Below are 27,265 nucleotides of genomic sequence, written 5' to 3'. Positions count from 1 at the left end.
CATGCCTACTGCCTCACCGCCAATTCATGCTTTGCAGTTCGCAGATGATACCGCTTATCTCGCTCTCGGATCCTCTGTCGAGCGCATTAATCTACAATTACAGGCAGCCATAGATAACCTAATCTCCTGGTGCTTACGCTGGAAATTAAAATTAAACCCAACCAAAACCCAAATGACACTTTTTGCTCGCAACAAACACAAGTACTGTCCCACACGCACACCGGAGCGGCTACGTATTATGGTACTGGAATCAGAGATCTCGCTCAGCAATAGTGTTAAATATCTTGGGGTTCATTTCGATAAACACCTTACATGGCGCACCCAGCTGACTGTTCTCGAGCAAGACGTCCGCCGTCGACTCAACCTCTTGAGAAACTTAAAAGGCACAACCTGGGGCTTAAATGCTAACATCTTACTGTACACCTACAAAGTTTTCGTTCGATCAGCTATGACGTACGGTCATCTAGCTTGGCTTTCGGCGACTCCTCACTTTTATAATCGCCTACAACTCCTCAAGCGGCAGGCCTTACGCATTGCGTACTCTCTAAATAATCGAACCCCCAATGCTGAGCTCTATCAACGCACTACAATGCCTCATATCTTGGACCACCTCTATCGCTTACGCACGCAATACATTACTCACCATATAGCAACATCACATGAAACGCTCACGGCCCCCTAAGTGAGACCCCTGCTCTCCCCCGTACTGGATATCCTCCAATCGACCATCTACTGGCAATTTACGAACGCGAAACCAATTCTGATGACTACAACCCTGGGCGTCAAATATACCAACACCATCCTCATAACTATAGATAATACCTTTATCGCAATACATGCTTTCACAAGACATCACTGAAGAACCTCTCTACCTCACCTCACACTAACTCACACTAACCCATCCTTTGATAAGTGGCATTTCCGATACTTGGACACACCATCACTATAACTGAGAAGCTTTTGCTTGCATCTCCTCTATACTAGCACCCTGGATCCAACCACAATAATTCTCTCCAAATACTAAAAACACCACTCTGGCCATAGAGACGGCATCACCGTCTGAGGCCCGCCCATCGTTTGATGGGAATGAAAGACAGAGGGAAAAAAAGCTCTCGTCATACTCACCTGGGGACTATAGTCGAAAGTCTATAAGTTGTGCGATTAATATTAGGCTAATTGTTCGTTAGTTTAGTTAGTTCTTAGTACTTGCGGAGGATTGTTCCAATCGACATCGGCCTTCGGGTCCGAGCCGCACAAGTTAGTTAGGGCTTTTGCTGATTACTAACTTGGTTGTCAAGTCCGCTCAAACCTGCACGGGGCGCTACACTTTACTGTTTTTGCGCAACGTCATGCACTATACTAATTATCCCCCTAGTTGGTGACGCAACACTTCGGTGTTAGCGGTACGCCAGTGTCACTAGTTCTTTGAACATTGTCATTATATCTTTAATAGTCTCATCTTCTAGTAGCATCTTTTCTGGCGGCTCTCGACTGACGAAAGGCTTCCCCTTTCTGACGTCACTGTTACAATGACATCATGCCTAAGGCCCCGGATTTTTCTTCCACCAAGGGCAAGCACCAAGGCCTTCCTTCAACTGTAATGGGACCCCCCCGAGAACCTCGCAGGGATGCTCCGCGCTCTCAGAAGCGTACCAAACCCACTAGTTCTTCTCAATCCTCCGAGGGCTCGCCCCCTCGTGATCGCGACCGTTCTCGCTCTCCACCAAAGCCGTCTTACACTGAAGTTCTCAAGAGTCCACCTAAAGCAACTCCTGGTGCCTCACCCAGTGCCTCTCCTCAAGTTACACCAGCCTCTTCTATTGAAAATATCATGGACGTGAATGCTGACACTCCCACTATCTTTTCAGCAACCTGAACCCAGCATACTTAAATATCAAATCTTTCTACCAACACATCATGCGCTACTGCAATAGACTAGGTTTAAAGCAGCTAATCAAAACTCAAAACGGCATCATACTTAAATCTACTAATCCGCAACTATATCACCACTTAATCCATAAAGTAGGACCGGCGATGTTTGGCCCCAATGCCAAAATTCAACTTCTGTCGTCCACAACTCCAAAGAAGCCACCACCACCACGTCGTACCGCTCTTCTCTCCGCGGTGATCCGTGGAGTTGAGCCCACCTTAACAGAGCAAGACATTTTGGACGAACTCAAAGAGGAAGGTCTTCATCCTAAACGTGCCATTCGCATCAAAAATGCTAACGGGCCCACGTATATGGTGCGCATCCTGACGGAAGATCAAAATCTAATTGACAATATCCTCCGCAACGGAGTTTATATCTATCGTTGTCATCACCGGGTGGAGCCTTCCCGTACTCCTCCACCAGTCCCGTTGCGGTGTGAAAATTGTCTTTCATACAATACACACCCTACGAACAAATGCACGTTGCCTACGATCTGCCCACACTGCAAGGGGTCCCACAAGGTCAAAAGCTGCCCCAACCTCCAATAGCTGGCCACATGCAATACCTGTGATGGTCCCCATCCTACATACTCGTATCGTTGCCCGAAGAAGCCACAGCCATTACCTGATAAACCGGAAACAGTTGTACCTCTTAGACTTCATCCGAACGCTCAAGTATCCACAGCCACTCAAACTTCTCTCCTGCTGCCACCAACAGTGGAGAATGTGCTTCAATTCGTTACACTGGTCTTACAAAATATCTTTCCTTACCAGCGTGAAGCCATTCTCACACACGCTACCAAAGCGGCCATGGATGTCTTCCACCTCCATATGGCTGCCACTTATTCCGGTTTGTCAACTTATTTCCACTTTCACTCTGACCCACCATCATGAATCTACGATCGAGAGGCAGGCGTCCGCTAAATTTCCTGTTTTCCAACGTCCGCTCACTGACCACCAATCGTGTTCTCCTTGAAACGATGGCTACAGCTTATCAAGCGGACTGCATTCTTCTGAACGAAGCGTTCCTCAAACGCAATGAAGCATACTATTTTCCTCATTATCACCTGCTTCGTTCAGATCTATCGCCAACTGTTGCTCGCGGTGGTGCTGCTCTGGCTGTCCGACCTTCCTTACCTTACCGCCATATCACACCTATTAATGCTGGTTTATACCCGGAGAGCGTCATTACTACAGTTTACTTTGCAAATCGAATCATTACCGTTGCCACCATTTACGTACGTTCCACACAACCACTCCCTTACAACTTTCTGACTTATCTCGATACCCATTTCACCACCTACATATTTATGGCAGATCTCAATTACTCCTCTCGTACCGCCGACCAACGCCACCGATTTGAAGATTTCCTCCTTACGACTAAAGCATCCTTCATGCCAATCCCACAGGCAACTCGTCCTGTGAGTGACACCACGCCTGATGTTGTACTTGTCACCCACAAGCTGCTACCATCTGCAACGGTTGAAGTCTTGGGGACCATCGGCAGCGACCATCTTCCTGTCTTACTCACCATTACTCAAGCTGGCCGTGATGCTGTTCCAACTACTCCGTCTGCAAACTATAATTTTCATCGGGCCGACTGGACGAAATATCAATCATCTATCACAGAGACGCTTGCAGATGCCTGCACCGACCTCTCTACATCAGATTCCATTCTCCAACTCACGGAAACGCTCACTGATGCCATCATTCATGGCACAGCCCAGGTGGTCCCTACCTACACGCCGCATCCTTCCAGGCCTCCTCTGCCTCCATATGCCCGTACACTTCTAGCTCGGTCTCATGCCTATCTTACGGAATATAAGCGCACCAGAGATCCACTCTTTTTTCATCTTCACAAGCAATTCCAACGTATGGTCAAGTCATACATAATAGCCAGGAAACGTCTCACGTGGCGCACCTGCTGCAATCAACTACGCACCGAGCGAAATCCATCTAAATTCTGGGCCCTATTTAAACGACTTACTTCACAATCCACTCGATCGCAATATCCACTTATTATTAATAATACCGCTCCAGCGACAGACGCAGACACAGCACAAGCTTTCGCTGACCATTTTCAAACAGTTTTTACGCCGCACATGGATCCCATCTTCACTCATCCGACTCACCAACATATCATTGCAGCAGGCGCCCCACATCAGCCTCTCTTCGAACCGCTTTTCGCACACCAGCCTTCCGACAACGGAGCTCAACTTCCACCCATTACCGCCGCAGATATCACCTCTGTTCTGCCCAATCAACGTAACACGTCTCCAGGAGTGGACTCCATAAGCTACCGCCAGCTATCTAAAGCGCCGCCTCTCATTCATCGATTGCTTGCACTCCTTTACACTGCCATCCTCACCACAGTTTTTTTTCCACCTGCCTGGAAACTCGCAAAAATAGTCGTCTTTCTCAAGCCCGGGAAAGATCCCAGCCAGGTCACCTCATACAGGCCCATCAGCCTCACCACAGCTTTCAGTAAGACCTTTGAACGCATTATCGTAAAACGGCTCCATGTTTATATTCACCACCATAACATCCTTCCGCTTTCACAAGCCGGCTTTAGGCCCTCTTTTCCTACATCCGACCAGTTGCTCAAACTTTCTTCACTGCTCATCAACCACTACAACAAGCATCTTCCGGCGGTCCTGATCTCATTTGATATTGAACGGGCTTTCGACACAGTGTGGCATGAAGGGTTGCTTTACAATTTTCAACGGCTCTTACCTCTCGCATATATCCGTCTCATTGCAAATTTTTTATCTGACAGGCAGGCCTTTATCAATATCAACGGTGCACAGTCCACTAAATTCCCAGTAAGAGCTGGGGTACCCCAGGGGTCAGTTCTATCTCCCCTCTTATATATATTATATGTTTCGGATATGCCGATCCCACCACCACCGGTGCATGCGCTTCAATACTTAAATGACACCGCTTATCTTGCATTGGGGTCATCGGTGGACCGCATCTCCACTCATTTACAAACAGCCATAGATATTCTCATCGCCTGGTGCTTAAAGTGGAAAATAAAGATCAACCCAACCAAAACCCAGATGACGCTCTTCGGGCCAAATAAAAACAAATTTTGCCCTACACGAAATCCGGATCGCCTCCATATCACCGTCTTGGACTCCACTATACCTCTAGGCAATAGTCTGAAATACCTGGGTGTGCAATTTGACAGCCATCTGACGTGGCGATTCCACCTCCGGACTTTGGAGCAAAACGTCCGCCAGCGCTTATATCTACTGAGTCGGTTGAAGGGCACTACATGGGGCTTAGATCCCGCCCTCCTACTTTATACCTATAAGGTGTTCGTACGTCCCGTAATCACCTACGGACATCTCTCCTGGCTATCCGCCTTCAAATTCTGTTATGATCGCCTCCAAGTTCTGGAACGCCGCGCCATTCGCATCGCCTATTCACTACCCGTTTGCACAGCCACCGCACTTGTTTACCAGCAAACATCCATGCCGTTTCTTCTAAACCACATCTATCGCTTCCGGACCCGCTATATCACACAGCATATCGATAATAACCATCCAATTCTTGCTGAACTTCTGGACCAGACACCTGCACTTCCTCGTCGTGCAAATCCTCCTCTGGATCATCTCCTGGCTATCTATGAAAGAGAGGCGCAGACGGCTGATTATAACCCGGGCCGCCGAATCTATCACAGTCATCCATCCATCTATCCCACATAATTTACAGTTACTCAAATGTTTACTTATCCACCGTAGCTGATCATAAAGGCTGAATAACATCCTCCTCCAGCTTCAATCACATCCAATTACCCATCAATCTTACTTTGTTTCAACAGTTTTGTAATTACTCTGGCCACAGAGACGGCGTAACCGTCTACGGCCCGCCCGTTGCATGATGGGAATGAAATGCTTTATGTTATGTTATTATGTTATGCTCTCGTCATCGCTTCTCGGCCTTTTGGCTAAGATCAAAGTGTAGTATCTGTTCTTATCAGCTTAATTTACGCAGCATCTTGATCTTGGTCAGAAGGATTCATCTTATCTCACATCTGTGGGATACATCAATCGGGGGGTTATACGTGTGGAGGGTGCTCCTCAAGCGCCGACATCGGCTACAGGTCCGAGCCACACTTGTACTGTTGGCCGGGGTGGGTTGGTCGGTGTCGGTTGCGGTTAGGACTCCCCTAGATTCCTTCCCAGCGCAGGTGGGCTGTGTACGCAGCTACTGTGTGGGTGGGATAACTCGATAACACACTCCCCTGAGAGAATAATCGGAAACAAGTTAAACGAAGAACGGTAGTTGCGTTGGTTGGAGCAGTATAGTCGTGATAGGGTCTCCCCTAGATCCTTTCCCAGCGCAGGTGGGCTGTGTACGCAGCTACTGTGTGGGTGGGATAACTCGAAAATACATTCCCCTGAGGAAAAAATCCGAAACAAGTCAAACGAAGAACGGCAATTGCGGGAGTTGGAGCAATATTGGTCGCCATATTCCCCTATGAGAATAACATAAAACAGACAAACGAAGAACGTAATTGCGAGAGTTGGAGCAATAATGGCTGGCTGGAGGGCTGTTTAATATAGTTGAATAGGGTCTCCCCTAGATCCCTACCCAGTGCAGGTGGGCTGCGTATGCAGCTACTGTGAGGGTGGGATAAATTGATGCCATTCCCATGAGATTGGACTCCCTGGACAGCATAAGAGAATACTTCATTCGCGGAGTAATCTTGCGGTAGATATAAACATTTAATATTTGAAAGAAGGTCGTACTAACTATCATACCAGAATTTATAGTCTACCTGAAATATCGCCTATGGGTACCGTACGATGATGAGAGACTAATGAGTGAACTACCCAAAAATCCCCAACTAGTATACACAATTATGGAAAGAAATCTAAGAATAATTCCTCCTTTACAGAGAAATGAAAACACTTTAATAGTAAGATTCCCGCCATTGGATCATTTTTACTGTACTGAACGAGGTTGTAGAGCGGCGTTCAAGTCCAAATCTTGGACGTCTGCCAGAGCCTCCGTTGAAAGGCACTTACTACGAGATCACAATATAAAAATAACCAGTACAATTAACATATGCGGGAGATGTAATACAGATTTAGGAAGGAGACCCTCCAGGCACACTTGCGATGCCCCTGAGGTAAATTATCAAGAAGATGCAGAACATGAAGTATTTGCATTTAAATGCGAAAAATGTGAAGACACGTTTCCAGGGACGAGGGCACTAAGAAACCACCTCAATTGGCATAAAACGAGAGAGATCCAAAATAGTCAAAGAAAGGTGGATATTCCCGAACCAGACACTAGGAAAAGAAGAAGAGGGGATAAAACAGGGAGAAATGAAAGTCACCATGTTAATAATGACCATCAAAATGAAAATGTAGCTAGCCCTGAAGGTCTCGAAGGTGATGGAAATGTAGAACTGGATGTAGAAAACGAAAGATACCAGGGAGTTAATAATGGACAGAATACGGATTACGTGGAAACCGATATATGTACTGAACCTATAACCCACCATGATATTGTTACGACAGATAGTTTATTTGAATCAATGGTTAATAAAATACTGGACTCACTTCTTGCCTTAAGTAGATGTGAAATGGAAGGAATATAGAGGAAATGATAAACTCGACCGAAATGGAGGAGGGCGAAATAATAGATAACTAACCAGAGCAAATGGTGAACAAAGTGGTTACAACAGCGCTAGTCCATAATTGGGCTACTCCTGACCGGTGGGGAGATAAAGTGAGTAATGAGACAGAAAACTACCCAAAAACATATGAAAATGGAAAGCGAACCCAACATGAAAGGGATCTAGAAACAATATTTAATGGAATTGAGATTCTAGAATCCCAGGAAGGCAATATCATGGACGGAGAACACAATGAAAGCAAACGAAGTGAGGACGATCAATATATAGCAACGGAAGATAATATATTAACTCAAGCAACTACCCCTGATCGGTGGGGAGATAAAGTGAGTAATGATACAGAAAAATATCATAAAACATATGAAAATGGAAAGCGAACACAACATGAAAGGGATCTAGAAACAATATTTAATGGAATTCAGAATATAGAATCCCAGGAAGACAATATCATGGATGGGGAACACAATGAAAGTAAACTAAGTGAGGGCGATCAATATATAGCAACTGAAGAGATCATATTCACTCAAGTAACAGAAGTGGTAGAGGACCAGTTAGTAGACGAGAGTGAAATAGATGATGAAGGAGTCAGTGAAAATAATCAGAATGATATAGCAACAAATACTGGGGATATGGAAATGCAAGACGAGGTCGCAGTAATGAGTGATCAGGACGAAGACACCTCTAATAGAAACGATGAACCCCTAATTGACCAACAAGACGAAAGTAGCCTCCATAAAGAATTCCACCCGAAATTAAAATTAATATTAGGAGCTGAAGAGTCTGAAGAAAGATGGAACGAGTTCTCCAATACGTTGATACAAATAACAGTAAGGGCAGGTGAGTTAGTGAAGCTAAAACCTAGGAAGGAAGGTGAAGCAAAGGCTAGAATTGAAGATAAGGATAAAGATAACCATAAATTTATCCAACAGCTATATAAACGGAATAGGCGGAGAGCAATTAGGTTGATTTTAGACGATAACTCTCCGAGATGCCCAGTATCAAAAAGAGAAACTGAAGAATATTATAAGAAAATGTTTGAGGAGAGTAGTAATCGCGGGACTTGAGGCCATTTTTACCGCCCCCTAGAGCGTGGCGCCCGCCGCCGCCGTCAAAAATTTGCGCCCCGGGCGCCCGGCGCCCATTTTTGGGGTTACATGTTATGACGTCATAGGGTCACGTGATGTTAGGCCATGCCTTTTTGGGTTACGTGATGTTAGGCCCTGGAGCATGGAGCCCGCCGCCGCCGCCAAAATTTTGCGCCCCGGGCGCCCGGCGCCCATTTTGGGGTTACATGTTATGACGTCATAGGGTCACGTGATGTTAGGCCATGCCTTTTTTGGGTTACGTGATGTTAGGCCACGCCTTTATGGGTTACGTGGTGTTAGGCCACGTCTTTATGGGGTAGTTTTACCGAGGGGGGTTGATTTTGTTTTTCTTTTACGGCATAAAATTTTTGGAGATCGTTACTTTTTAATGGAATATAGGTGTATGTATAGTTTACTTTGCGGTATATATTTTCAATTTAGCGCCCCTAGGCCACACCCCCGTTCGCCTTTATGGGGTAGGTTGTTGATTTTGTTCCCTTTACGGTATAAAATTTTGGAGATTGTTACCTTATGATGAAGTACAGGTGTATGTATAGCTTATTTTGTGTTACTTGATTTTAACTTTTGCGCCCCTGGAGTGTGACGCCACTGAAATTTTGCGCCCCGGCCCCTTTAGTTTACATAGTTTACGATCCGCCTTTATGGGGCAGTTTCACGTATGAGTTTATTTGTTTCTTTTTATGGTTATAAATTTGAAGAATGTTATTTCCTTTTTACCTTATAGGATGTATATATAGCTTACCTTATTTTTGTTCCCTTTGATACACCCATGCGCACACCTTAGCATTACGTCATGGGGTCACGTGGTGTTAGGCTTTATGGGTAGACCTACCGAAGGGGTGCAGGGGTACATAGGACCACCCCCCTTACATTTTGGAAATTGCCAAATCTAAAAATTTGGTATGGTAGCCTAGGACCATAGTATGTACCTCTACTAGTATTGGGTGTCTATGTCGTTCCCTTTCATGGGTAAAAAAATTGCCAAAAATTCAAATTTCGGGGTTTTTTGACCTAATTTATCCTCTTGGATGAGGTGTTATTATCCCCCCTTTGATGAGGTGTTATTACCCTATATGGATATATGTGCATATACAGGGTCAATTACCTTTCATAAGACATGGGTATATTTGTGCACCCCTTTAAAAATTTGGGAGGAGTACATTGGCCCACCCCTTAAATTTTGGAAATCGCCCAATTTAAACATTTGGTATAATAGTATAAAATCCTAATATAGATCACTATAAATTTGGGTGGTCTACCTCGTTCCCTTTTAGGGGTATAAAATTGCCAAAATATAAAGGTAAGCAATACGTTGTATCACGTGTTTGGTTTTTTGACCTAATTTATTCCAATGGATGAGGTCCTATTATCTTATATGGTTATATGGTCATGTATAGGGGTCCATCCCCTATTATAAGACATAAATACATTTGTGCACTCCTTTAAAAATTTGGGAGGGGTACTTTTGGCCCACCCCTTAAGTTTTTAGAAATTGCCAAATTTAAACATTTGGTATCATAGTACTGGACCCTAATATATATTACTATAAATTTGGGTGGTCCACCTCGTTCCCTTTTAGGAGCCATTTTGTTCCGCTTTAGGGGTGAACATGGATACAGTGGTCCACCTCGTTCCCTTTTAGGGGGCATTTTTGTTCCGCTTTAGGAGTGAACCTTGCAATCGTCCCGAGTTTGATTCTTGGAAATGTTGAATTTAACGTCCCCGCGAAAACGGTGAGAGATGATAGGACGAAACATGAACTTACTTGACTGAGGATTGAAGCAGTGACCTCATACACTAGAGACAATCGCTGAGCCATCGTACACGTGTGTTGATTACTATGCAATGGTCCCGAGTTTGATTCTAGGTGTTAGTTTCAGGAAATGTTAACGTTCCCTTGAAACGATGATGAGAAATGAGAAAACATCATAAACTTACTTGCTTGCGGATTGAAGCAGAGACCTCACACATCAGAAATAAGAGCTGAGTCACCATACTCGATTGAGAAGTTCAGTTTGTTGATTACTATGTCATGGTCCCGAGTTCGATTTTTGTGTTAGTTTAAGAAATGTTGAGTTTAACGTCCCCTTGAAACGATGATGAAAAAATGATAGGAGGAAACATGAACTTACTTCGTTGTGGATTGAAGCGCTGAGCCGCCGTACTCCATTCAGTGCGAACAGTTTCGCGTATGAAAAGAAGACGAGCAGATTATGTTACATTACACATTTCAGTGCGAGCAGTTTATACTAGGTTTATGTTTCATATAGAAAGATAGAAGATCTGCGTTGTCATCTTTTTTACTTCGTGTGCAACTTTGACCTTGAAGAAAACCTTGTTGACTCAGTGCAAAGCATTGACGTATACACATAATCTTATTGTTTAGTTGGCTGTATTTAGAGATGAATCAGACATGTAAGGTTGCTGGTTCGAATCTAGTTGTGTTCGCTGTAACTCAGGGTCTGAGCGATACTTACCGAAATTTTTCCAGTGTTGCCAACACTATCAGAATGAATCGATTCATTTAGTCGGAGCAGTTTCGTGACGAAAACTGATTTTTGTTTTGCACACAAAAATTTTTCTGAAACAGAATTTTGTTTGTACATAAAAATTTTTCTGAAACAGAATTTTGTTTGTACATAAAAATTTTTCTGAAACAGTTTTTGTTTTGTACACACAAAAAATTTCTGAAACAGAATTTTGTTTTCGTACACAAAAAATTTTTCTGAAAACATTTTTTTTTCGTACACAAAAATTTTCTGAATCAGTTTTTTTTTTTCGTACACTAAAAATTTTCTGAAACAAAAATTTAGTTTGATTTTTTTTTTCGTAAAACATTGATTTATTTTACCTGTAAACTGATTCAGAAAAAGAAATTGAAATCGCAGTACAGGAAAAAGAATTTGATTTTAGGATGTGAAATAAAAAACACAGAATCATGTTTTTGTACATTTATTTTTAGCATGTGAAAATGAATACAGAATTTCTTTTTTCTTCAAAGGAAGACGTGTCCGTGACGGGTACAAATTCTGTAAAGAGAAAATAAAACATATGAATATACATGGTAATATTTATTTTGTTTCCTGTGAAAGAAGAAAAACAGATTATTAACATCAAACTAACTGATCAAGAGAGAGTGAGGTGAGAAAAGAAACGCAAATGTGACGTACCTGAATTCCTTTTTTTTTTCTCCACGGGTTTCTGCAAGGTGATGTCATCTGAGTTTTGTTTCCGCTGTGGCCTCGTTGAAGCATGTCCCGTGTTGCATTGATTCTTTGCCCCGTCTTTGGGAGGTGATGTTGGTGGGATTAGGGGAAAATATGGCTGTTATTCTGTTCTGGCTTTTTTATACCCATAGGGCAATGTCTCGTATGTGTCTGGTATTAATCGGCGTTTTTTATAGTTGAAACTGTACTTCTTTTCTTCAGGTTTTGTGACAAGATGATGATCGTGGGTTCTGTAAATTTTGTGCGGCGTGCTAATGGAGATTTTTTCACTCGATTGATTTACGATCATTTGCTCCAGGCTATTGAAATTTAACTTTTGACTTGCAGTATAATTGAGTGTGAATCCACGAATTTTGCATACATAACTGGTTGATTTCGTGTCGGGGTTGTAGATTTCCAAGGCGTACTGTTTTGGGCCACCAGACACGAATTTTTTAATGTATGCTTTTGGTCCAATTGATTCCAGTTCATTTGACATTGAACCAAGAAATACTTCTGGTTCTATTGTGGGCTGTGATGGTCGCTGCGTGAATATCACTGAATCTGTATCGAAATATAGCACTCTTACTTGCAGCAGTTCTAAATATTTGTAGAGTTCCAGACGAGCTTGACACGTTGTAAATGCTCCAAGGACAACATTAGCATTGTGATTTTGTACTGGAACATCATCTTCATACTGCCAATAAAGGTATAACATCGAATCGTTAACAGGTAAAATTTGGTTGACTTTTATATCTGGAGCAGTTAATTTCTGATACAGTTCTTTGGGGTCGTTAATGATGGTCGTTTGGCTGAAATTGTCTCTTATAGCGAGTCGTCCCCAGAAGGCATTCAAACAGAGTTTTGCAAGACTACGACGTGCTGAATTTGTCATTATATTTGCTGCATCTAAAGTTATGCCTTCCCGTTGTTGTACCACTTGGATATACTGCTGCTTTTCTTCTTCGGTGACGCAATTGGCAGGCCAACCAGAAGCTTCCAGCTTAGATTTCAAAAATGTGTTAATGTATTCGCTGAATAATCCGCCAGTCTTGGTTTCTGGATCATATACGGTGATGTCGTAATCCCAAATTTCGTAAATTTCAATGACTTGATACCCAAGTTCAATGGCTTTTTGAATTTCATAGGACACCCACGTTCCTGTTAGACTTCGTTCACTGTCCGAATGTGTACATTCAGAATCTTGATTTAATGCTGTGGCACAGGCAGCACAAAGTGGAAACAACAACTTCTTATTTGAGCGAAATGGCAGTACTGGATGAAACACATTTCTGCTAGGCAAGATCTTCAACTTGACTAATCCGTTGACATCTTGAATGTCGGGCATTTCTGGATCTCCCTGTAGATATATTCGTGGATGCCCTATTGGATACCGTCCACATTTATTCACATAAGGATACAGGGAGACGATATCCAAGAATTTTATTTCTTCGCCTTCATTTTCATTTGCGACGTGGTACAATTTAATGGCATTAACACGGCCACCATAGAAGCTGTCTCTTGGATTTAATGGTGTCTTATTAGTATAAGGATGTGTGCTTAAAGAAGAGGCCAATGCTGGATTGGATTTTAACACTTGACGAAATTCACATTCCCACATTTCATGTACTTTATATCCCATGGATCGTAATAACTTCATTTTACGCTGTGTTCTCTCGTAGCGATAGTTCATTGTTTCTTCGGAGTTCTCATAAATGGGTTGATCACGGCCTGTAGGGACACATAGAGGACAGCCGTGGAATCTGCACCCTTCAAATTCATACACGTGTTTCTCTTTAGTGTCAGGATCTTTGTAGTAACCGTCCAGATGAAAACCAGCAACATAAACTTCTTTTCCTCTCGCAGCATGTTGAATTGAATGACCCTCTTTTTCTTCCATGTAGGCAAGCCACTGCAAAGCAATCCGTGACTGATTGTTTCTGTGACGATATCCACGTGCAGGGAGAATGCTAATAGTATTAGGTTTTAAGAAATTTCGTCGAAATACTAAATTGCACGCACTCGCCAAAGTGATAGCCTCCAGGAAAGGATTGACGTGAGTTTCTTGTTCAAAAGTGGTCATGAAAGATATACAAGCCATTCGAAGTACGTTGACGTCCTGGACACAATAGTTTACCAATTCTTCTTGGAAAATAAACGTATCGTTCTGGTGTTCGTTGTACCATGTCATGAATTTCTCTCGTTCATCCACTTTCATTTCATCTGCACCATAATAATGGATGTCCGGTAATTTTCCCACATACGTTTGATTTGCAGCAGTATTAAAAAAGTGTGGAAAATATCCTTTGGTCGCTGGTAAATGAAATGCCTTGGATAATTTACTTAAAGCCATTGGCATGAAATTTAAGGAGTCAATAAACGATAAGTGATTCACTTTCATGCTTAAAATTTTTGCTCCGTTCAAGATCAAAGTAGGTTTCAATTCATGTTCTTCCACTAAAGATTTAAGAATAAAATGACCATCATATCCCTTACAGTTATGTGCCAAAGATACAATAAGTTTGATGTTGGGTCGTGGTTGACGTAAATACGCAAGAAAGGCATTGATCGGATCATCTTGAAAAATATGTTCTCGCTGTCCACAAACTTCACACGGATGATGTATATCCTCATCTTGAACACAGTTGTAACATACTTGTTGGGCCACCAGTAAATTGGGCTTATGAATGAACGTGTCTTCATCGAAGAAAGTATCCTGTGTGGCTTCGATATCATAGAAGACAATCATAGCTTTCTTGGCATGTAACACTGATGGAACTCCAGGTTTTAATTGAGTCGTATCAGGCTTCATGTAGCATTGGTGGGTAGACGTAACGTGTTTATGGCACACATTACAAAAATAATCAGTACAATCATGTTTTCTTTCCCCTGTATGGACAAACGAATAAATGCGTAGACATTTGGCACACTGTTTCACCATCTTGCATATTGGTTGGCCTTTATGGTATGGTACAGTCAGATGATTTGTATAGCATGTTTCACCATAAAATTCACGATTGCATTCTGGGCACTGCTTCTCCGTATTGGTCTTACTGCATGGCGGTTTCTGCAAACATTTCTCACACATGGCCGAACAGTTCTTGACGTGTGCATTACGATGATCATATTTTTTGTGGCATGCAGTACAGTAATAGCTGGTAGAAAAAACAGACGTTAATGATGTGATGATGTCATAATGAGAATTGATGCACATTAAATTGATTGGAATCTTGTCTTCGCCACCCGGTCCTTCATACAGAATATCTTCTCCGGAAAAACTGGTGTATACGGTAAGTTTATAATTTGTCAAGTAGCGTTGCAATTGTCGCAATTCTTCCACGGATCCCCCATGATCTAAATTCACTGAGGATCGAGACAAAAGTTCAAGTACGTCTGGAATAACAACAAACTTGCGCTGTTTGCGATATTGATTGTACAGTTTCTGATTTGTATCTTTATATTTCTTTAGGCCAATAGCAATCACAATTGCATAAGCCAAGCATTTCTTGTCGGTGTTTTTTACTCGTAAAATGCCTTTCTTGCGTTTTAATAATTCGTCGTTTGATAAAAGACCTCGACGCACCAATCCAAATCCACGGGGCACATCCACATGATGAAAATGTACAATGAACGGTTCGTTCATGAGAAAACTATCGTTACTTTGAAGAATGCGATCAAAGGATGCCCATAAAGTCTCCAGTGTCAGATTACTTGCACGCCGGAAAGATAGATAAAACGGTTTGTTCTTCTCATCGTGGGATAAAATCGACAATCCAACCATCGATAATTCGTCGACATTTTCCAATAAGTAATCCAACATCTGTTGAAAGGAGGCCTGAACCCACTCAACAATATCTGTGTCACTAGTCGGAGCATTAATTTGAATTTCCAGCATTCGTCCTTCAAGATTAAAACGCCGATAATGTCTATTGAATTCTCGCAAGACAGTAAAGCCAGAAGTAGCCATATTCAAATAGGGAAAAAGGTAAGGTAAGCAAAAAAGGAATAGGCAAAGAAAAACAAATATCTAAAACGAAAAGAGAAAAAAAAAGCACGAATTAAAATTGAATTCAGAGATCACTACATTATCAAAATGACTACACGATCAATCCTAAAAGAATGATCATATCTCAAACAGTTCTACTACTGAAACGTTTTATTGTCGTCAAACCCGGACCAACATCAACATGTAAATGACCTAAGTTTCTGTAGTGATAAAAAAAGAATGAATGAAATTGTTTTTCTAACTGTGCTGAAAGAATCATTGTAGTAAGCATTTTTCCTCTGACACTGAACTTTAAAACGTATGACGAACATGAAACGAAAACAAAATGTCATGCGCTTGCTTTTTTTTTTTCGAGCTAAGACAAGAAAGACTCGAATTCGTTTCTCGGCGGGAGATCAGATCCCACATTAAACTGCAAGTCCACGTCTCACGTTGTAGGGAACAAATTCGTGCGTAGTTTCTTTGTTTACTTTCAGAAACTGAGCTAAGTGGTTAGCGTTACGCAACTCTGGCCCGGGTTCAACACCCAGTATGCGCTCAAATTCAACATTAAGCTGTATTCCTAGCACCCCACTACTGAAGGGACGCTAAACCAAAATCAACAATTTTTCTCGTGCTTACTTCTAATGTGTGGGATTCCTAATTCGATCCCCGGTCAAGTAAGTGAGGGTTATTCTTCCATTTGCTAAATAATTCATGTTAAATAAAAACAGTGATAACAATGTTATCCTCATGCAAAAACACTCCATTGATATTAAGAAACGCGGTTGATACTTACCTCAAATTCAAGGAACGGAGTAAAGTCACGCTGTCACTAGAGGTACACCTACGTTCATTCAAGATCTTCGTGGAAGTAGGACTTGAAAATGAAATTAAGAATTTTATTTAGGTCTGAAACGTGTTCAACTATAAAGTGACAACACTATCAGCCAATCAGAAACGAGGAAATGAATCAATGACATCACGGAGAACCAATGAAAACACAGCTTTCATCATGTATCATGAGCCGAAACGTGATGTAAGAAGCAATCTGATTGGTTGTGACATTATTCACGTTTTTTCTCCTTACACATCAATCGTTACGACATCTAGTATCGCAATTTTGATAATGACATCATACCGTTGACTCGTTAGTTTCTTACGACATTCAAATTACCACATCTAAAATGTGATTCATTTTTCTTAAACTTGATTGAAAAAATGTAACACTCATCGATATGTTACGAAACTGTCTTTGACATAAATGTAAAGTTGAGCTTTGAAAGTCCGTCAGCTGAGAAAAAATGCTGATGTAGTAAAAGCACATGCTGCAATTTCACAATAACAAGCTTCTATGCGTAACAACGAGCAGAAATGTGTAGTAATGTAACATAATCTGTTCATGTTCTTTTTTCATACGCAAAAATTGCTTGCACTGAATGGAGTACGGTGGCTCAGCGTTTTTTTTTTCTGATGTGTGAGGTCTCTGCTTCAATCCGCAAGCAAGTAAGTTTATGATGTTTTCTCATTTCTCATCATCGTTTCAAGGGAACGTTAACATTTCCTGAAACTAACACCTAGAATCAAACTCGGGACCATTGCATAGTAATCAACACACGTGTACGATGGCTCAGCGATTGTCTCTAGTGTATGAGGTCACTGCTTCAATCCTCAGTCAAGTAAGTTCATGTTTCGTCCTATCATCTCTCACCGTTTTCGCGGGGACGTTAAATTCAACATTTCCAAGAATCAAACTCGGGACGATTGCAAGGTTCACTCCTAAAGCGGAACAAAAATGCCCCCTAAAAGGGAACGAGGTGGACCACTGTATCCATGTTCACCCCTAAAGCGGAACAAAATGGCTCCTAAAAGGGAACGAGGTGGACCACCCAAATTTATAGTAATATATATTAGGGTCCAGTACTATGATACCAAATGTTTAAATTTGGCAATTTCTAAAAACTTAAGGGGTGGGCCAAAAGTACCCCTCCCAAATTTTTAAAGGAGTGCACAAATGTATTTATGTCTTATAATAGGGGATGGACCCCTATACATGACCATATAACCATATAAGATAATAGGACCTCATCCATTGGAATAAATTAGGTCAAAAAACCAAACACGTGATACAACGTATTGCTTACCTTTATATTTTGGCAATTTTATACCCCTAAAAGGGAACGAGGTAGACCACCCAAATTTATAGTGATCTATATTAGGATTTTATACTATTATACCAAATGTTTAAATTGGGCGATTTCCAAAATTTAAGGGGTGGGCCAATGTACTCCTCCCAAATTTTTAAAGGGGTGCACAAATATACCCATGTCTTATGAAAGGTAATTGACCCTGTATATGCACATATATCCATATAGGGTAATAACACCTCATCAAAGGGGGGATAATAACACCTCATCCAAGAGGATAAATTAGGTCAAAAAACCCCGAAATTTGAATTTTTGGCAATTTTTTTACCCATGAAAGGGAACGACATAGACACCCAATACTAGTAGAGGTACATACTATGGTCCTAGGCTACCATACCAAATTTTTAGATTTGGCAATTTCCAAAATGTAAGGGGGGTGGTCCTATGTACCCCTGCACCCCTTCGGTAGGTCTACCCATAAAGCCTAACACCACGTGACCCCATGACGTAATGCTAAGGTGTGCGCATGGGTGTATCAAAGGGAACAAAAATAAGGTAAGCTATATATACATCCTATAAGGTAAAAAGGAAATAACATTCTTCAAATTTATAACCATAAAAAGAAACAAATAAACTCATACGTGAAACTGCCCCATAAAGGCGGATCGTAAACTATGTAAACTAAAGGGGCCGGGGCGCAAAATTTCAGTGGCGTCACACTCCAGGGGCGCAAAAGTTAAAATCAAGTAACACAAAATAAGCTATACATACACCTGTACTTCATCATAAGGTAACAATCTCCAAAATTTTATACCGTAAAGGGAACAAAATCAACAACCTACCCCATAAAGGCGAACGGGGGTGTGGCCTAGGGGCGCTAAATTGAAAATATATACCGCAAAGTAAACTATACATACACCTATATTCCATTAAAAAGTAACGATCTCCAAAAATTTTATGCCGTAAAAGAAAAACAAAATCAACCCCCCTCGGTAAAACTACCCCATAAAGACGTGGCCTAACACCACGTAACCCATAAAGGCGTGGCCTAACATCACGTAACCCAAAAAAGGCATGGCCTAACATCACGTGACCCTATGACGTCATAACATGTAACCCCAAAATGGGCGCCGGGCGCCCGGGGCGCAAAATTTTGGCGGCGGCGGCGGGCTCCATGCTCCAGGGCCTAACATCACGTAACCCAAAAAGGCATGGCCTAACATCACGTGACCCTATGACGTCATAACATGTAACCCCAGAAATGGGCGCCGGGCGCCCGGGGCGCAAATTTTTGACGGCGGCGGCGGGCGCCACGCTCTAGGGGGCGGTAAAAATGGCCTCAAGTCCCGCGATTACTACTAGGAGAAACATATAGATCAAAATGTATACGACCAAACAGTAACTGCGAAAAACGAAATTGATCAGCTACCTTTCACTCCAGAGGAAGTAGCTAGAAAACTTAGCAAAACAGAAAACTCGGCGCCGGGGGAAGATCCTACTTCCACTGGAAGCAGCTAGACCCTAATGGCACTTTGTTATCAACAATATTTAACATATGCTTGAAGTATGGGAAAGTATCCGAAGAGTGGAAAGAGACATCCACGATCCTAATTTACAAAAAGGGCGACAACAATGATATAAAAAACTATAGGCCCATATCTCTATCAAGAACAATAGCGAAGCTATACTTGGGATGCATGGCAAATAGAGTAAAGAAATGGATATCAGAAAACAACCTAATAACCAGAGCGCAGAAAGGGTTTATGCCCTTCGATGGAGTGTTCGAGCATAATTATATACTGGAAAAAATGGTTAGAAAAGTTAGATCAGAGAAGAAGGAAATATGTATCGCTCAGCTAGATTGTTCCAACGCTTTTGGGTCTTTGCCACATGAAGCAATATTGATAGCACTAAGGAAAATGGGAGCAGGAGGGAAAATAATAAAAATTATACAAGACTTATACCAAGGATCAGATACCAAAATAATAACATCAGAAGGACCAACAGACAGAATTGAGGTGAGAGCAGGTGCTAGACAGGGATACCCCCTGAGCGGTCTATTATTCATTCTGGCGATAGATCCGATAATTAGGAAAGCTGAAAAAGACAATGAAGATCACAAAATTCTAGCCTTTGCAGACGATATAACCATTATAGGAAGCGATCCCAATGATCTTCAAGAAAGAGTGGCACTAGTAGTAGAAGATCTTGAAAAAATAAAATTGAGTATAAATCCGGGAAAGTGCCGTACCCTGAGAATATCGGGGAGTAAGCCTGCAGGGTGCCGTGAAATGGAAATAAGAATAAAAGGTGAAAAAATTAAGCAACTGAGGGAAGGTGACGAATCAAAATTGTTAGGAAAGCCCATTGGGTTTAACATAGTGTCCAACAAGGAAGACATGTTAACCATAATAAACAGAGGTAAAAGACTCCTTACATCAAAACTAGCCCCATGGCAGAGACTGGATGCTATGAGGACCTTTTTTTTACTCCTCTCTACAGTTCTTGTATAGAATGAATGCCTTTAAGAAAACTGAATGGAAGAGATTAGATGAAATTTTGAGACCAGAATTCAAGAGAACACTCAACCTCCCTCAAGAAAGTTCTAACCTTTACATATATGGTTTGAGGAAGAAAGGACAATGCGGAATCCCAATAGCAGCCGAGGATTCAGACATTGTCCTAATTGACAATCCATTCAAATTACTGACATCGATTGGCGAAAAAAAATAAGGAAAATGGCATATATAGATCTGAACAAAACAGTGGGTGAAAGGTTGAAGAAGGAGGCTAGTGAGGCTGATCTAGCAAAGTTCCTCTCTGGGGATATGGACGAAATATACCAACGCACCACCAATAATTACACATTTGCATGGTCTGAAGCAAGGAAGGCTTCCTCCAGATTAGGATGCAAGTGGGAATTCAAAGAGAAAGAGCCGCAAGTAATAATTGATGAAGAAATGAGAGTTATTTCAAGACAAAGACACAATTTATCAAAGAAAATAAAAACAGCTAGACAGAAGAAGAGAAGTGACGAGCTTGCCCAATATCCTGATCAAGGAAAGGCAATAGAATGCGCTCAGATGCCCCAGCTAGCTCTCACTTTTTATCGGATGGAGTATACACCAGATTTGCAGACTGGAGATTTATACATAGAGCAAGGCTAAACTTAATGCCCCTAAATGGCGTCAAGAAAGCAAGAACTAATGTAAATAAAAACTGTAGAAAGTGCGGATATGGAAACGAGACATTGCCTCATGTATTGAATCATTGTATGAGCTATGCAGAGGCAATGCAAAAACGACACAATACCATCGTTGAGCGTTTAAGGAAAGCTGCTTCCTACAAATTTCAAATTATAAGTGAGAATCAAAGAATAATCCAAGACATAAATCAAAGACCTGATTTAGTAATAGCAAACAGACAAGAAAGATCCTAACATCAAAACTAGCACCATGGCAGAGGCTGGACGCTATGAAAACTTTCTTTTACCCAGCGTTACTCTTTGATCAGAGGATGAACGTTCACAAGAAGACATAGTGGAAAAGAGTGGACGACGCCCTGAAACCAATGTACAAGAAAACCTTGAACGTACCAAGAGAAGCGGCGAACCATTACCTGTACGGCGATAAGAGGGTTGGGGCCTGTGGACTGCCAGTGGCCGCAGAGGATGCAGATGCAGCGATAATAGATGGAGCATTTAAACTACTGACGTCCACCGACAATGAGATAAAGAAAATAGCAGATAAAGATCTTGAGGACACCATAAAGAGTAGAACGAAGCGCGATGTGACGAATGAAGATAAGAGCAAATATCTTTCGGCGGAGATGACAAATGAGATGGAGAAAACAACGAATGCGTATAAAAATATCTGGACAACTGCTAGAAAAGTATCTAGCAGGCAAAAATGTAAGTGGACTTTCACTGATAATAACTTGATTTTACAAATTGACGACCGCTCCCTAGAAGAAAAGGAGAGAAGGAAGGTTATGAAGACGTTCCGACAGAAACATCACGAGGGAAGATCTCGAGCTTTGCTGGAATACAACGATCAAGACAAAACCATTGAATGTGTTGGAGCTAGCAAAGCCAGTACACACTTTATGAAGGAGGGGAATTATACTCGCTTCGCCGATTGGCGTTTCATACACCGTTCACGCCTCAACTTAGTTCCATTAAACGGAGCAAAGAAGTGGAACACCCCCGAAGAGAAACGTTGTAGAAGATGCGGATATCAGAATGAGACTCTCCCGCATGTAATCAACCACTGCATGAGATACTTGCAATTCAACAACGGCACAATGCAGTGGTTGATAGAATCAAGAAAGCAGCAGAAAATAAATTTACTGTGTCGGGAGAAAACCAAACAATAATGGATGGTGATAGAAGCCGACCGGACTTGTTCCTAACCCAGCGAAACAAGGCTCTAATTATCGATGTAACAATCACATTTGAAAACAAATTACAAGCCTTCGAACAAGCTAGGGAGGAAAAGAAAATAAAGTACGAAGAACTCAGGCAAAAGATCAGCGAGAAATATGCAGATACAGAAATCATCCCAATTGTAATAGGATCACTTGGGTCATGGGATCCGAAAAATGACAGCCTGCTGAAACTAATTTGTTCAAAATCGTATGGGAAAATCATGAAAAACTTATACGTCAGCGACGTAATTCGCTGGTCGAGAGATATATATGTCGAACACCTGACGGGAATTCGACAATACTAAGACATCCACATTAACAAGAGAAAATAATATATATATATATATATATATATATATATATATATATATATATATATATAAAATAATAAAAATGGTGAATAAATAAAATAAATACTAAAAAACCTTGCATTAAAAATGATAAGAACAAGAACAAAAAAATGAATGAAAATGTTGAAAAAAAACATGCCTCCAAAAATATCTGTTCTTATCAGCTTAATATCTGATACGACCCATATTGTGGGTCCAGAATTTTAAACTGATTTTTGGACTGAGGTGAGTGGTTGTGGCTTGCCACACCCTCACCACGTGTCGGCCCAGCATTGCAGTACAGTTGGGATCGGCACACCTAAATCAAACTCAACCATAGTTCTTCTCTCTCATCTTGGCGGGTCATGGGTTCGAGTTCTACTTGTTACCTACATCAAGCCTCATTTCTGTCATTCATGATGCAAGTGACATTCTTTCTGCAACATGGTCAAGGTCTGTCCGGAAAGTAATGTCACCATTTATTTACATAATGTGGATTAGCATTATTCAAACTATTGCCCTCTTGCGTCGATCCATCTTTGGCAGCATGATTTCCAATCTGCAAAGGCATCCTGGAAGGTCTGTGTTGTCAATGCGTTTAAGACCATTTCAAAAGCTGCTTTCACCCCGTCAATTGTTCTGTAACGATGTCCTTTCAGGCAGGATTTCGAACGGGAAAACAAAAAGAAGCCTGAGGGAGCCAAGTCCGGACTGTAGGATGGCAGAATTGCCACGTTAGATTTGACCAGGTAATTGGTCACGCCCAGGACAGTGTGGGCTGGCGCATTGTCATGATAAAGTATCCAATCACCGCTGATATCACCACGCGCTGAATCCTTGCTCTCTCTCAGTCTGTTGAGGACTTGTACGTGAAATTTAGACTTGTTTCCTGAGACACAAACTCATAGTGAACGATCCGCCTAATGTCAGAAAACACAATGGGCATGGTGTTGTGCGACGTCGACGTGTGCCATTTGGTAATTGCCTCTTTGTTTTGGTGTCGTAGTGGAATATCCATGTCTCATCACCCATGATAATATTTCCCAAAGAATCATTTTTACACAATCCCAAAACGTTTTGACAAATTTCCACTTGGCGAGAGTTTTCGGTCGTCAGTCCAAAAAAAAAAAAAAAATATTCGGACAAGTTTCACGCACACTTGACTCATGTGGAAATTCTTGCTCACAATGACGATAGTTTTTCAAATATTTAACACGTCGAAATCGAACATGTTTTAGTGGCAGTTCTTGAAGGAAGTCACATCAGTCAATATTTATAATTTACGAGAGGAAAGCTTTGAGTTTTTTTTTTTTTTTGATTATAGAAAGTTTCTTCATTTTCTATTTTACAATATTCAGTCTATACCCATCTTGTGTTTGTCATTTTCTCATGTTCAATTTGTTGTGTATGAAAGTAATAAATATTTATTTCATTAATTTATCGAATTTCTAATTTCTCCATTTATATAGCTTTCCATTGATGTATTTCTATGCCAATAATTAATGTTCTATTTTGTTTAAAATCCTATTAGTTTCTGTCTTTTTAACTACTTTTATCACTTTTTTCATTTTTCTTATTTTATTTTTTCTTTTTCAATGAATACTGGTGATACGATGGAATGAATCTGTATTTTATTGCAGAGAGAATAGAAAGAAAATAAAATCATCCAGTTTAACGTCCCACTTTTTTTTCTTCTTCTTGAAGTTCAGGCTAAGTAAGTCAACTGAATGATGATGATGATGGAAAAATTGGTGGAATGAGAATGTGTGTGAAATCCCAGGGACACGATATTGTTGATCACAAATTTACTTGTGTGGGTATCGAAGTAAGCGCTTTAGCACTGAGGCTGCCACATTTGGAAGAAAATGAAGTAACATGTAGCGAAGGGCCAATGCTACGTTGAGAATACTAGTCCTCGTTCGATCACCAAAGTGAAGCAGTGTTAGTACTTGGATAGATGGACTGCTTGGATATATCACGTTTTGTAGTTTCCGTATGAATCAGGATATTTATCTGTAAGAAGCAAGAAGAGTGGGAAATGTTTCAGTTTTACACGCACGGCACAGTTTAAAGGCTACACAAGACGGATGATTATGAAAGTCTGAGAACACTCACAACTACAAACCGAAACCATCGCAGTAGTAGTGGGCACTCTACCACTGAGCTTCCCAACTAGTGTCTATGTTTGAATTGTTTTATTCCGGGACAGCGCGAACGCAGTCCCGACTAACAAAAATTACGCGCCCGAGATACCCATGTTTGGGGTATTCGCGGGGGTCAACCCAACCGAAGTGCAATGGAAGGAACTCACCCCGGGGGAACCGCCTTGCTGATCACGGTAGCCCCTACGCCAGGTAAGTATGCTGATGAATTTTTTTTACAAGGTTAAACTGGTCAAGGGGTACACCCTTTCTTCGGGAAGGGGATGAAGGGAAAGTTAAGGGATAGGTGAGAGAAGGTGAGGGCTAAGTGTTTTATTTTTATTTATTTATTTATTTATTTATTCAATCATTTTCAGTGCATTTTATTTTGGGGTTAGCATTGATTCATGTAGTTGGGTTTACATATTCTTTATTTCTTTATTTATTCAGGACATCCATTCCATATATCGTACTCTTCAAATATGGAGGGCATCATTTAGGTATCTATAAGCGGTGAGAAATTGTAGCTAGGAGTTCATCCACGGGATAATGAGATGATAGATGAATGCAGTGCAATTAGACAAGACAAAACACAGGGAAGATGATTAGTAGAGACAAATGCAGGGTTATCTTCTGTTCTGTGGCAACTCAGAACTAATGAGCACAGATGAGCCTCTGGAACCACAATGATGAGTACTAGTGCGAAGATGGATAGATGTGCCGTGATAAATGGTCAGGGTGGTAGATGGCAAAATCTTGTTTAGTAGGATCGTTGTCATCAAGGGTATTGGAGTACATTGTGAGAAGATGTTGAAGAGGGGGATCAAGATATTGAGAAGGTGTGTCTAGCAGGATGTCTATATGAATGGCGTCAAGAATAAGGGGATTACCTGATTGAATGCCTTTGGTGATGTACTTGGAGCGGGTTTGTTCGAGATGTTGAAGAATGGTAGGAAAGGTAATTCTTTCGTAGAGTAGTGCGGTAGGGGACGGAAGGCGAATGCGAAAAGCTAGTCGAAAAGCTTGGCGTTCAATGATTTCTAGTCGCTGATACAGTTGTGGTGGGGCAGATATCCATGCAGTATGGCCATGAGTGAGTGCCGGTCGGAGAAACGATTTGTATGTTGTAAGAACAGTTTGGGTATGGAGGCCCCATGAGGTACCTACTAAGCTTTTCAGTAAAGCTAAGCGTTTAGTGGCTTGAGTTTGGATCTTCTGCAAATGGGGTTTCCAAGTCAATTTACTATCGAAGATCACTCCGAGATATTTAACATTGGAAGTTGGTAATAGGGGAGTGCCTTGAACTGAAAGACGTAGCAAGTTAGGATTTCGAAGGATTTTGGAAGGACGTTTTTGAATAATGAGGGTTTGGGTTTTTGAGGCATTGACGGAGAGTTTCCATATGTCACACCAGTTGATAAAAGCATCTATGGCTGGTTGTAGAGTGTGATTAATATGTTGAATAGATTTTCCAAGAGTCAAAAAAGCGGTATCGTCCGCATATTGAAATAAGTGAATATTCGCCGGTAGGGGTGGCATGTCTGTTACGTACAGTATATACAGTAACGGGGAGAGAACAGAGCCTTGAGGTACTCCAGTGTGTAGGAATATAGGATGAGATATGGTAGAATTTATGAGGATATATGCGAGTCTATTGGCAAGGAAGGAATGTATAAGGCGGACATAGCTAGTGGGTAAGTGAAATTTGTGAAGTTTATATAGCAACCCTTGATGCCATACTCTATCAAACGCTTTTTCTAGGTCGAACAGTAGAAGACAAGATGGGTGAGAAGAATTATAATGATTGGTGATGGTGTTACTGAGGCGAAGTAATTGGTCATTCAGACTAATGCCAGGGCGAAAGCCTGCTTGGTGAGTAGGAATGATATTACGATCTGTGAGATGAGCATGAAGACGTGTAACAAGAATTTTTTCAAAAATTTTACTAAGGCGAGAAGTCAGTTGGATAGGCCTATATGAGGAAACATCATGAATTGGTTTGTCGGGCTTAATGAAGAGAAGGACCTTGGAGACTTTCCAATCAGGTGGATAGTAGCCTGTGCGTAATATGAAGGTGTAGATAGATGCTAGGAGCTGTAGAAGTACTGAGGGAGCCGCCTTGATTAGCTTATACGTGATAGAGTCAAAGCCCGGAGCTGTTGAGCGTTTTCGATGGATGATAGCTTGGATATCTGCCGGAAGAATTTCAGAGGTTAGGTTATTATCAGGTTCCAAAATATGTGTACAGTCAGGTTGGAGAAATCGGTTTTGTGGGTCACAAAATCGTGCTATGCGACGATAAATTGGTCTATTAACCAGTTGAGGTGGTGGAGTGAATATTTGCTGA

The 27,265-nt window shown here is 41.4% G+C and overlaps 1 protein-coding gene, 1 non-coding gene and 2 pseudogenes across 2 annotated transcripts; 3 read left to right on the top strand and 1 right to left on the bottom strand.

Moving 5' to 3' along the window:
* Positions 1-5,861: 5,861 nt before the first annotated feature.
* Positions 5,862-5,984, top strand: LOC145691189 (U2 spliceosomal RNA; annotated as a pseudogene).
* A 15,609-nt stretch (positions 5,985-21,593) lies between these two features.
* On the top strand, positions 21,594-22,397 carry LOC145689487 (uncharacterized). Its single transcript, XM_081763658.1, has one exon. The coding sequence runs from the start codon at positions 21,594-21,596 to the stop codon at positions 22,395-22,397; it is 804 nt and encodes a 267-aa protein (XP_081619784.1).
* A 536-nt stretch (positions 22,398-22,933) lies between these two features.
* Positions 22,934-23,101, top strand: LOC145691185 (U2 spliceosomal RNA; annotated as a pseudogene).
* A 1,876-nt stretch (positions 23,102-24,977) lies between these two features.
* On the bottom strand, positions 24,978-25,139 carry LOC145691160 (U1 spliceosomal RNA). Its single transcript, XR_014132370.1, has one exon. It is a non-coding gene; the product is annotated as a U1 spliceosomal RNA (small nuclear RNA).
* Positions 25,140-27,265: the final 2,126 nt, after the last annotated feature.

Source organism: Thermobia domestica, chromosome 7 (assembly GCF_964235325.1).
Source record: "Thermobia domestica chromosome 7, izTheDome1.hap1.1, whole genome shotgun sequence".
In the NCBI taxonomy this organism is placed as follows: Eukaryota; Metazoa; Arthropoda; class Insecta; order Zygentoma; family Lepismatidae; genus Thermobia; species Thermobia domestica.
Note: the sequence above shows the minus strand (reverse complement) of the source record. Positions and strands in the feature narration are given on the sequence as shown.

Coding starts and splice junctions, on each gene's coding strand:
- LOC145689487 (XM_081763658.1), top strand. CDS start 21,594: ATGTACAAGAAAACCTTGAACGTACCAAGAGAAGCGGCGAACCATTAC.